This window comes from Petaurus breviceps, unplaced genomic scaffold (assembly GCF_028583685.1).
Source record: "Petaurus breviceps papuanus isolate PSGF00001 unplaced genomic scaffold, PetGlider_PUasm1.0 90823, whole genome shotgun sequence".
In the NCBI taxonomy this organism is placed as follows: domain Eukaryota; kingdom Metazoa; phylum Chordata; class Mammalia; order Diprotodontia; family Petauridae; genus Petaurus; species Petaurus breviceps.
Genome location: NW_027187352.1, coordinates 20,547,086 through 20,559,969, shown reverse-complemented (window position 1 = coordinate 20,559,969; position 12,884 = coordinate 20,547,086). Strand labels below are relative to the sequence as shown.

Sequence of the window (12,884 nt, the reverse complement as noted above, 5' to 3'; positions counted from 1 at the left end):
CAGTTGTGGGGAGCGGATTCCAAGCTGCAGAGGCTCTGGGGAGGCAATTTCTCAGGAACTAAGAAGTGTCTCAAGACTATCCAGTCAAGGGGTTTATTTTTTTTTTTCTTTTGGGAGGGGGGGAGAGGTGGGAGTGATGAGGGAGTGGAGTCAGTGCGTTAGAGTTGACAGCTGGAAGAAGAAGCGAAGGAGGTGGAGAGAAGAGACCCAAGCACTTTTCACCTGGGAGAGAAGTGAATATCTGGGACTGGAGGGGGAGGGGCCGGCGGGGACGGAGCGACTCCGCTCCATCCCCTCCTGGTCCCTGTAGAGCCCCGCGCTCCGGGTGGGAGGAAAGTGTAGGGAGGCGGAGCGCTAGGGAGAGGGTGGGAGGGAGGGGATGGCGGGGACTGACCCTTCGCCTAACACCCCAGTCGCTCCTCCCCTTTCTCTGTCTAGCACTCCCTCCTCCCCGCAGACCCCTCCTTTCCCAGGTCGGCGGAGCCCTCCTATTGGAGTAGCCTGCAGTCCGTCAAGTCCCAGCCACCGCCTCGCGAAAACAGCGCCTGGCCGAGGGCTCGGGGCTGGGAGAGCCGTGTGGAGCTTGGTCGGGGGTAGGGGCGGCGCAGTGCTGTGAGGAGCAGTCCAGCGAAGTTAGACGCGGAGTGGAGCACGAGAACCCAAGAGCCCGGAGCCGGGGTGGCTGCGGCTTGCAGCCATGACCCCGGGAGTCCCCCCCTCCGCCGGGGGCTGGGGCATTTGATACCCTGCACAGCCGCTTGCAGCTGCCCGTGGAGGTGGCCACTGTCCTCCAGCTCCTGCTGCTCTCTCTCTCTCTCCCCCCTCCCACTACTTGCTTCAGCTCTCTTGCTCCAGTCACCCCGGAGTGGGGCTGCCTCCCCTCCCTCGCCTGCCGGCTCTACTTGCAAACTGGGGGTATCTGGACCAGCGGCAGGAGCCGCCGCCGCCGCCTCCTCCCCCTCCCCCTGGCCCTGGCCATGGCTCGGCCGGTCCTGGGACTGAGGGTCCCGAGGGCGTCCGGCGGTGTCTGCTTCAGCCTCTCGCCTCCACTGCCACTGCTGCTGCTGATGTTGCTGCTGCTGGGGCAGGCGCGGTCTTTTGGGGACGAAGAGGAGAGGCGCTGCGATCCCATTCGGATCTCGATGTGCCAGAACCTGGGGTACAACGTGACCAAGATGCCCAACTTGGTGGGGCACGAGCTGCAGACCGACGCCGAACTGCAGCTCACTACCTTTACCCCGCTCATCCAGTACGGCTGCTCCAGCCAGCTACAGGTGGGCACTGATCCTTCCGATCCCCTCCCCGTCCCCACTCGTGCCCTAAAACCCTCTCCCCTCATCTCCCCTCCAACCCTTTTGGCACAGAACAGAGGTTAGGTCTCAAACGTTCCCACTTCCGATGTCTCGCCAGATCGAGCCTCTACCTCTGCAGCCTGAAGGGAAGGGTAAAAGTCTGGATGAAAAGTGACTCCCCCTTTACTCCCCCTTCTCAGAGACTGAAAGCCAAATATTGTGTAAGTCATCTGGCCTGTTAAAGAACCCACTCTTGCACCCCGCCCTAACGTTTTTCTCCTCTTCTCACCCCGTCTGGCCAAGCCCCTAATCCCGGAGAAGCAGAGTGAGGGAAGGACTGGAGACTGTTATCTCAGCCAGAGATTAGGGGGTCACCGTTTGGTGGATTGGTGCAAGAGAGTGCCTGCCACCCTAGCCAGCTGCTGCAGCTTAACCCATAAGGGTTAGTGGATTCCTCCCTCCCTCTTTTCCCCCCTTCCCCGTTTCTATTTTATATGTAAAATAGAAACTCCTTACAATTCATCTAAGTCGGTTAAATAAATCGTCAACCCGTTTATTTTAATTCTCTTTTCTTCGAAACTAACCGCAGGAGTGGACATTTACCAGGTTGCTTCGAGATACAAATCCTGTTATACTCAGTTTCCCACATTGCAGGGACTGGCGATGTCTAGACCTTCCTCAGCCTCAGGAAGGATTTAGTTAAAGGAGAAGGAAGCCACTTGTGAAAAGATGGAAGTGGTGAAGTGGTCAGGTTATATGCTCAAATTTACTTAATATATAAGAACACTATGTTGGGAATCAGATCATCTGGTTTCGAATTCCAGCTCAGGCACTTACTGGTTAGGAGATCACTCCCCTAGATAGGAATGGCAAATTACTTACCTTCTTTGTCTTCTCATTTGTCAGAGGTGTGGGGTAGACTGCAAAACTCCCTCTGAACTCCAGATCCTGTGATCCTAATTATAGGTGTCCAGACTGAAAACTCCAGAAATCTCTAGCCTCTGGAGTGTAACATCTACAGATAAGGTAGCCAGAAGCTAATATCTCTTTACTGAGTTCACTTCCATAGAGCAGAAGTTCTTAACTCTTTTGTGTGCCATGGCTGCCTTTGGCAGTCTAGTGAAGCCTATGGACCCTTTCTCAGAATAATGTTTTTATATATGTAGGCTTAAAAAAGAAACATAGACATAGAGATGTACATTTTTCTCCCATTCAAGTTAAAATCTAGCCCTGAGCCCCATGAGTCCATGGACCCCAGGATAAGAACCCCTGATCAAACCAAAGAGAACCTCTATGGACTACGTGCATAGTTTTTTTTTTTTTTACAGAAGTAATTTAAAAAATGAATTTAAGCCAAGATTTACATTTAAAGAGATATTTGGGTGGGTCCCTTTCCCTGTTGAGTTGTCTACTACAGAGCAGGGTTTCTGCATTTGGGAAATTCAGAACTCTGGAGTTGGCTTAAAAGACAATTTATACCGGCTTAAAAAGTGATCCTCCAGCACTTATTTTGGAAACAACACATAGCCTGACCTCAGTGGTGATTTTGCTGGAGGAAAACGCTTCCACAGGGATATGTATTTTTAATTACATGTATGCTGGGGAAGCGGCCAAGTGGTTTGAAGGACAGGACTGACGCTCTGTTCATATTGGAAAACAGTCACTTGTAACTGTAGCCTTCATAGACAACATCTGTAAAGGAGTCATGGAGACTGTTTATCAGGGCTGGATGAGGTGAGGGCAGGGACTATACTCTTCTAATGGTGACAGCAAAGTTTTGAGGGGCTTTTGGATGGGGTTTTAAAAATACTCATTTATGAAAGAGTTCCTGTGACTAAAACAGTCTTGTACATGGGTCCAGAAAAGTCTCAACTGCATAATGATTTGAGGCTTATATCAGAATGTCTATTTCATTGCTAATGATCTAGGCAGAGAAGGATATGAAGATTGGGAAGTGTGAGGGCACAAAGAAGATCATTTCATTTTACTTTGAGGGAAATAATGATGTGGTAGAAAGTTAAATATCTCTTTCCAATAATGGTCAACATAATTTAGAGGCGTATATCAATCACTAACAAGCTTTAAGTGACTGGTATGTGGCAGGATAGAAAGGGTATGGTTGCAAGAGTGATGGGCTTGGAATTGGGCTAACTGGGCTTCAAGCCCAGCTCTATGTAACCCTGGACAAGTCTGCTAAACTCTGAGCTTCAGTTTCTTAATTTATAAAATGGGATTAATAAATCTTGCATGGCCTCCCTTGAAGGGTAGTCATGAGAATAGTGGTTTTAAAACCATAAAGTTCTACAGAAAAATAGATTATCATTGATTCTTTCAAATGTGAGTCAAAGATGAGTTAGAGTGGCTTTTACTTATATATTGCTCTAAAATGGATTGTGTAATCATGTTCCCCCGATTTCTTTTGTTCTACTAGAATAATAACAATAATATCTTATGTTTATAAAGCAGTAGTGGAGCACTAGACTTGGAGTCAGGAGAGCTGCATTTGAGCCCTGGCTCTGCCATTGATTGGTCAATCAGTTTGCCTCTCTAGTCTCAGTTTCCTCATCTGTAGAAATGGGATTAGACTAAACTGATTTCTAAGATCAGTTTTCAACTCCCAGATTCTGTGGGTTTATGTGGATGGTTTCTGTATCTTTATCCAATTTAATCTTTGCCACAACCTTCTGAGCTAGATAGTGCAAATATCCCTGTTTCTCAGAGGAGGAAACTGGGGCTCACCAAAGGTAAATGATTTGCTCATGTTTGTACAGGTTAGTAAGTAGCTAAGCCAGGACCCAAGGATCAAACTCTAGGTCTACTAATTCCAAGTCCAGAGTCTACTCACTAACCTGTGTTGCCTTTTTCTACTGCAAAGAAGTGCATAAGCTAAACTAGGGATGACACATCATTTGGGAGAATGCGTTATTTTTGTGCTATTTGGGGAAGTGGCATGGTGTGGGGAGGAACCTGAATTTGGAATCAAGTTTTACCTGTGCCAGGGCAAATCACCTACCTCTGGGGACTCAACTTCCTCATCTGTATAATGAAGGGCTTGAACCAGGCCATTTCTAAGGTTCCTTCTAAGGTTCTGCTCTATTATTCTACCTTAGAGGATAAAAACAAAATACAAATATGGACCATTTTAAAAACGTGCACATACATTGTCTGAATTCTGCTCACTGGTGCATAGGTCAAGCCAAATATAATTGTTTTCTTCTATTTCATTACTCATCTAGTTCTTCCTTTGTTCTGTGTATGTGCCAATGTGCACAGAGAAGATCAACATCCCAATTGGCCCATGTGGAGGTATGTGTCTTTCAGTCAAAAGGAGGTGTGAACCTGTTCTGAAGGAGTTTGGGTTTGCCTGGCCTGACAGCCTCAACTGCAGCAAGTTCCCCCCACAGAATGATCATAACCATATGTGCATGGAAGGACCAGGTGATGAAGAAGTTCCCCTACCCCATAAGACACCCGTTCAGCCTGGGGAAGAATGTCATACCATGGGCACGCATTCAGATCAGTACATTTGGGTGAAAAGAAGCCTGAACTGTGTCCTAAAGTGTGGCTATGATGCTGGCTTATACAGCAGGTCAGCCAAGGAGTTCACTGACATCTGGATGGCTATGTGGGCCAGCTTGTGCTTCATATCAACTGCCTTCACAGTGCTGACCTTCCTGATTGATTCATCCAGGTTTTCTTACCCTGAGCGTCCCATCATCTTTCTCAGTATGTGCTACAATATTTATAGCATTGCTTATATTGTGAGGCTGACCGTGGGCAGGGAAAGGATATCCTGCGATTTTGAAGAGGCAGCAGAACCAGTTCTCATCCAAGAAGGTCTTAAGAACACAGGATGTGCTATAATTTTCTTACTGATGTACTTCTTTGGGATGGCCAGCTCCATCTGGTGGGTTATTCTGACCCTCACTTGGTTCTTGGCAGCAGGTCTTAAATGGGGCCATGAGGCCATTGAAATGCACAGCTCTTATTTCCACATTGCAGCCTGGGCGATCCCAGCAGTGAAAACCATTGTCATCTTGATCATGAGACTGGTAGATGCTGATGAACTTACAGGCTTGTGCTATGTTGGGAACCAGAACTTGGATGCACTCACAGGGTTTGTAGTTGCCCCACTCTTCACTTACTTGGTGATTGGAACATTATTCATCGCTGCTGGTTTGGTGGCCTTATTCAAAATCCGATCCAATCTCCAAAAAGATGGGACAAAAACCGACAAGCTAGAAAGGTTGATGGTCAAAATTGGTGTCTTCTCAGTATTATATACAGTGCCTGCCACGTGTGTGATTGCTTGCTATTTCTATGAGATCTCCAATTGGACGCTTTTCCTTTATTCAGCAGATGATTCTAACATGGCAGTTGAAATGCTGAAAATCTTTATGTCTTTGTTGGTGGGAATCACTTCTGGCATGTGGATCTGGTCTGCGAAGACACTCCACACGTGGCAGAAATGCTCCAATAGACTGGTGAACTCAGGGAAGGTAAAACGAGAGAAGAGGGGAGATGGTTGGGTAAAGCCCGGGAAAGGAAATGAAACTGTAGTATAAACACAGCTAACTTGCAAGCCCCCAAGGGGGAAATACTTGCATTTTGGTAGAAATGTGGGCCCCTCCACTTTTATGCAATAACTCCATTTGAACCAGGCTTGTATGTATGAGTACTGAACAAGTGTTAAAGCAACAACAACAAACAGCCCCAAACACATAACCAAAATAGCATTTCTACTGCCAGCAGTGGCGTTCTCCCAAATAGAAAGGCCAATAGAGGCTTTCAAAGCTGTGAAAAATCAAACCTCTGGTCACTTTAGCAGGTTGCAGTCCTGACATTGTACACAGACCCTGCAGCTTTAGGGGCAAAGTTGCTGCCCCTTGCATGCTCAGCAGTTATCAGTTATATTTTGTAACTTGCAGGGAGAAAGATTCACTTTTTCAAACCCTTTAAGATTTGGAATACTAACTGGGTCTTTCAAATAGTAACCCAAACAATAAACACTGGAAATGTTGAGTTCAGAGAAGTGTTACAAGGGTTTCCTAATTTGGTTTTCTCAAAAGTATATACAGCATAACTTAAACATTTTCCATGGTGCCCAGTTTGCTCCTCAGAGCTGTGCCAATCATATGCCTAATGGTGATGTAAAAATATTTTATTGTCTTTGTCAGGAAATGGGATTGTTGGGCAAAGTGTAAAAGCACATGGAGGTCCAGGGGATTTTTCTTGCAGGTTAAAAAAAAAACAAAAAGAAAAAACCTTATTTCAGTATCTCCTATTCCAGGATGTTAGTCTTCTACTCTTTCTCCACCTCGCATTTTACATTAATGACTCAAATGCATATCTTTATGCTAATTCTAAAAAAATTATAGCATGACCAAGGGGGTGGGCGAATGGGGAATTAAGGGTGATTCACTTTCTGACAATCACTTAATTCAGAGAAAAATGAGATTTACCAAGTCTACTTACCTTACACACCCCAGAGACCCATTGCATTGAGCAATTAAGGCTTAATATATTTCACTTTGTGTGATTGCATCTCTGCAGACGCCAGTCTGGAAGGACTAAAATGTTAAGTTTCTTGGCAACTTTGTGCTCACACAGATTAACTGTGTAATTTGTGTGTGTCAATTACAATTAAAAGCACATTCTCCGACCATGACATAGTCCCCTGCCTGACTTTAAACTATGGTCAGCTTGCATTCTCAGAATGATAGCACATTTTTTTTTAAATGTAAGAATGTTATCAGAGAGTCTGGTCTCCTCCATTCAACAATGGAGACATTTTCCCTTCTGTAAAGGGATCTAAGGCAAGCAAATTCAACTCCTTGGTGCACAATTGTTTCCTAGTAATTGGCGATGACTCTTGCTGGCTCCCTCAGAGGCAGCATGGCCTGCAGTATTTATATGGTGCTTAATGAATCTCCTGACTTCCAACAAGGACCTTGTTTGGTTAACAGGGGACATAGTGTAAACCATATAAACCTGCTGAGGGCTGAGAACTCACAGGTCTTAATTGCCTCATTGTTGACTGGCCCCATGCTTTGGACTGTTTGAAAACTTGCTTCACGTTGAAGGAGAACACTTCAGCAGCTTCTGGAAAATAGCAGTTCTTTTGAAAATGTAGTTGTCTCAAGCATTAACCTGCCTAAGACCTTCTTTAGGCTTCTAGTCTGCAGCATATGTATGCAATGTTTCCCATTACTGGGCATACTTTTGTTCCTTTCCATCCAGTTCATAACCAGCCTTTGATTCAGCCCCTACTTAGCAATGGCATATCATAGGTTCATTCAACTTTTTTTTTTTAAACAAACTGTATTCGTTAAGTAGGAAAGCCCTGGCCCGTCTGCTTTGTATAGAAATGTATCCAGAGTCTCAGAATGACAAATAAGTGGCCAGATTTTGGTGATAATCTACTCCTTTTATTGCTTGTTTCTATCAGGTATTGAACATTGTTATGGTGGCATGGTCAGTCAGGTCTCTAGGAGTTTGAGAAAGGATGCTTGGAAAGGCTGGTGTGAATCAGTTTAGCTTAAATCAGAGATTGTATTGCATGCAGAATGTTAACCTTGAACTCCCTGTTCTGTACAGAGACAGTTCCCATAAATGTCCAGGGCCATTTGCTTGCACAGGGGCAGAATCTGCCCTTACTCACGCTCTACTCCAGTGCCTAGGGAGTTGTGCATCAAATCTGGCCCAGGGAAAGGAGGAAGAACCACTCAGGAGGGAAAATGACTTAACTGAGGCTTAATATGAATGCCTGGCTGTTAACAGTTCTGGATTTTATAACTCTTTTAATCCTAACATTTCAGTGATCTTGTGACTTGAGCAGTCTAATCCAGTAGGAGAGAATACTTGAGTGGGAAAGTCAGGAGACCAGCTTTCACGTGATGGAGTGTTGGTCATTTGCTAGGTGCTGACATACCACACTGATCATCAAGTCCCTTGCCTTCTAAGGTAAAAATGCGTATAATCAGTAGCGGTCACCTCTGCTAGCTAGTTGAAACTCTGCATAGATCACTGTGCCAAGTTTCTCTCCTGCTGTCTTTCAAATGAGTGATGTATTTAAGACTGAGAGCTGGTGCTCTTAATCTATTTTGCGGAAACCCTCTGGAAGAGGTTTGGGGAAGCCTATGGACCCCTTCTCAGAATAATGATTTTAAATGCTAAATGGAAAAGACATAAGATTACCAAGGAAACAGTTTATATTGCAATGTTAGCATATTGCAACAAATTATATTGCAATATAGTTACTAAAATATATTTTTCTTAAGTATACAGACTCCAGGTTAAGAACCCTCACTGTAGGCAGAGGGATTTGGTAGAATGATATTTGCATCTGTGTTTCTACAATCTGTAAATTGGCTATTTCTTGCAGCCAGAGCCTCAGACAGTCTATATCTGCTTTGAAGCACTTCTATTCCATTTGACATTTGAACCCAAAGAATACCTACCATGGAAAGAACCCTGTTGACATAAAGGTATACACATTCGTTTTTATCCTACTGCCAGGGATGCCATCACCACAGGACAGCTTAATACTAGCCTCGTTTGGGTCTGTTGAACTGCTTTTCCATTTTGCAAAGTTTAGCGGAGCCTCCCTGAAAGCCTGTCCATGTGTTCTATAAACTTTTAGTCCAGTAAGGCGAGTGGGGCCTTCCAATCTTGCCACGCACTCTCACCTCCCTGAACGACTTCTTTCTTCCTTCCTTCCTTCCTTCCTTCCTTCCTTCCTTCCTTCCTTCCTTCCTTCCTTCCTTCCTTCCTTCCTTCCTTCCTTCCTTCCTTCCTTCCTTCTTTCCTTCTTTCCTTTCTTTCTTTCATCACTCCCTAATGTACGAGCCTGGGCATGGGGGAAGTGGGGGAAGCAGCAGCAACTCCGCAGGGAAACCTTATGGACCATTATGCAAACAGCTTTCCTTTGCAAATCTGCGATCCATCTTTGCTGGTTTCAGGAAGGCCAGGTATCTTTTACCCTCCTTTTCAATTAAATTAAGCATCTACAGGGAAGATAGAAAGTTGGGATAAGGCATGGCCCCTGGCCTCTGCTGGGGGGAGAAGACAAATCCAGATGGCTTTAATATACAGTATTACATGCTAAATGCATCATACAATTGCAAACAAAGTGCTTTGTGAGTACAGGTCTGAGGGGGAAGGTAATTCCACAGGCAGACAATTCCATTTCTTTTCCTCTGTATTGGAATTCACTGTGGCTTATCTTGGTTAATGCTGGGGCAGTATCTTGCCTGGCAAAGAGCCAAGACTGCTTTTCTTTCTTTGGAACTTGGGAGAAGTTGTCATCTGTCACTTCTGGGAAGACTCTTTGGCAGCTGGAGAATTTAGCTATAAAAACCAAAGCTTCTCCATCCACTTTCAGATGGGAATCTACTAAACCATTAAACCAGGCTATTCTTGAATCTCTGCTGAACTTCTTCCCTCCCTTCCTCCACCCCTCCCCCTCCTCAGGCCAGGATGAATTTCAAGGCAGAATAGAATTGAGTTACTATGGAGTCTGGGCAAGCAAGGTGGTTTGTCTGAACTTGATTCACATCCTTTTCCTCTAATGCTGACCCATTTTCTGCCCTCTTGGACTGCTGCTGGGTTAGCAGCTTGCTCAGGTATCCTGGAACTGGACAAAGGGGAAAAAGCTTCATTTCCATGAGTTGCCTTTTTTTCTGACATCTTACCACTGATTCTCCCATACACTGGAGATCTAGATTTTGATTTGAAAGGGAACCTTAAAAGCCATTGAGTCCAATTCTTTCATTTTATGGATATGGGAACTGAGGCACATACAGGTTAAGTTACTTGCCTAAAATCAGGTAAAAGTATCTAAAGCAGTATTTTAACCTAAGTTTTCCAGACTCCAAGTCTAATACTCTATTTAGTATTCTTGGCATTCAGATCCTAGAACTGTTACTATGAACAGAACCACACCAAGTCCTCCAGCCCTACCCCTTCTTCCCTTCTCTAGGCCTCAGTTCCCACGTCTGTGAAATGGGGGAGATAGACTAGATCAGAAGTGCCAAACGTGCAGCCCTCTTTAATACGTGTTTTTCTAAGTCAATATTCTGGCCTGTAGGGATCCTGATGTAGGTTTTAGTGGACCCCATTGAGATGATCACTGAGAACTCTTCCAGCTTTACATCTTGTGAGCCTATAATTATCTCTCATAGCAGCCACTGCCAAAGTATGAAAAAATTTCACCACTGTGGAACAACCTTTGGCTGCTTGTAAAAATGGCAACTGTAGTACTTCCCTATAGGGTAGAGGAGCCATGAAGTCCAGAGCTGGAAGACTGAGGGGTGAACCAAGAAAAGTCTAACAAACCTCTGTATACTGCATGCATGCTATGTGGAACTGTAGAGAGAGTGCTGAAGTTGGAGTCAGGAAAACCTGAGGTCACATCCTACTTTGGTCACTAGTTGTTTGGCTTCAATTAAGTCACAATCTATTGGAGCCTCAGTGTTCTCATCTGCAAAATGGAAAAAATAATAATACCTTTATTACCTTCTTCTGAGTTTCAAATGATATATGATGCATATAAAGTGCTTTGTAAACTTTAAAGCCATATGTAAATCTCATTATTATTATTATTCTGTGCTATAGCAGGCATGTTAGAGAGGGCTTTTGATTTAAATACTCATGTTTTATTGTTCCTTGGCAAATTCCTTATTCTTTTCTTTCTTGTGTTTGGGCCCCAGCTCCTAACTTGAGTTTGTATCTTGCCTGGAAAAGGGCCTTTGCTTTCTCCTCCTTAGACCCAAGATAGAGACTCTTTACAGCTGCTAAGAGAACCCTATGCTTGACCAGGGAGTGAATATACTGCCCATTTTTTAAAGCAGTGGCATTTATTTGATTTCACTAGAATATTTTCTCAGCCAATCTGGTTATTCTACTTCCTGCCAGCCACTTGGGTAACATAATTTACACAGCGTGAAGTAGGCCCTTGAGAGTGGTGTTGTAACAAAGGTCCTGCTGTAATGCTTTCTTTTGCTAAGGCTAACTGGCCCTGATGGCAGTGACTTGGGCCCCATTTAAGCTTCTCTTTTTTTCTTTTTCCTTTATAAATTGGCAGAGTCTGCAGTGTTGATTCAAGGTAGGCCCTGAGTAGAGAGGCTTGGCTTGAATTCATTCATTTCCATTATGCCTGAATTTCTCCTTGGTCTTCAACAGTGTTCAGAATCACCGTCATCATTCAATGTGGCATTTAAGTAGACTAGTGCTTTTGGTTTTTTCATTGCTGGGTTTATCTGTCCCTTCTCTACTTTAAAGAAGAGAGTTTCTGGTCAATGAAGGGCTGATGTCCATTTTTGTTTTCAGGTGGACTTTGTTTCAGAAATGTTTTCCTCCCAGCTCCGTTGTTGACATTGTACTGCTTGATTGTAAAGTCTATGAAGGCTGAGGCCATGTCTTCCTCAGCATCTGTCACTGGAGTCCTATAAATATGGAAGGTGCTTTCTCATTTCATATTTGTTGAGTGAAAGAATGATTGACTCAGTTAATGCACCTAAGATTAGGTCAGTCACTTAAACCACTTGGTGCCAGAGTCTCTACCTGTAGGTATTGTCTGGCTCCCACCTACCTCGCAGGGGTATTGTGAGTGAGGTTCCAGGAGTGTCATTACTGAAGGCCCTAGAGCTCCTTTGAAGGAAGGTGTTGTGAGTATTGACTGCACTTAGAAGAGAGAGCAGCTGAAATGTGACTAGTCCTACTGTAAATGGCACTGCAGCCAATAGCCAGGCAGCCATCTCTTGTATCCCCTCTTCCCACCCTACTACCAGCCAACTGGAGGCCAACCTGTGAAGGTTCTGAGATGTTGGACATAGAGGTACCAGGATGATAGTCTATTACACATGTCCTGAATGAATTTCTGAACTTCAAAGACAGTGGACACTGATGTTTTTAGGATGTACAAAAGCATATCTGCATTAATGTATGTACTGTAAATTTCTAATTTATCACTGTACAAAAGAAACTTTGCTATTTAATTTTTGTATCAAAGGAAAATAAAGTTTTGTTTATTAGTCCTTGTGTGAATAAGGAATATCTTTTTTTCTTTTAACATTTTTATGTCTTGTTTATCACCCACATTTCCCAATATTTATTTACCCCATCCCCCCATCCCCTTTCCAAAGGCTCTCTAATTACAAAGAAGAAAAAAAATTTCAACAAAACTTAATGAAACATGATCAGTTCTGACATATGTAGTGTTTCACACCTATAGTTTCCCACCTTTGTGAAAAAGGGAGGAAGAAGATGAATTCTCAGACCTCTTTGGGATCAAGGTTGGTCATTATATTACAGTATTCAGTTTTGCTTTGTTATTGTAGTCATTGTGTATGTTTTCTGGCTCTTTACTTCATTTTGTTATTTTTTATTTTTGAATTAGAATATTTTTTCCTGATTACATGTAAAAACAATTTTTAACCTTCATTTTTTTTTATGATTTTGAGTTCCACCTTCCCCCCCGCCTTATCACTGAGAAGCCAAGCAATTTGATAAAGAGTATATGTGTGTGGTCAAGCAAAACATGTTTCCATATTAGTAATGTTGTGAAAGAATATGCAGAAAAAAGAAACCTGA

At 43.8% G+C, this 12,884-nt stretch overlaps 1 protein-coding gene across 1 annotated transcript; it reads left to right on the top strand.

The window, feature by feature from the left end:
* Window positions 1-510: 510 nt before the first annotated feature.
* On the top strand, window positions 511-12,341 carry FZD4 (frizzled class receptor 4). Its single transcript, XM_069071039.1, has 2 exons — window positions 511-1,274; window positions 4,529-12,341. Exons 1-2 carry the CDS (start codon window positions 978-980, stop codon window positions 5,855-5,857), a joined length of 1,626 nt encoding a protein of 541 aa, XP_068927140.1. The 5' UTR covers window positions 511-977; the 3' UTR covers window positions 5,858-12,341.
* Window positions 12,342-12,884: the final 543 nt, after the last annotated feature.

Excerpts from the sequence above, each read along its gene's own strand:
- FZD4 (XM_069071039.1), top strand. The coding sequence starts at position 978 with ATGGCTCGGCCGGTCCTGGGACTGAGGGTCCCGAGGGCGTCCGGCGGT. Across the intron at positions 1,275-4,528 it reads GCTGCTCCAGCCAGCTACAG|TTCTTCCTTTGTTCTGTGTA; the intron begins GTGGGCACTGAT and ends TTACTCATCTAG.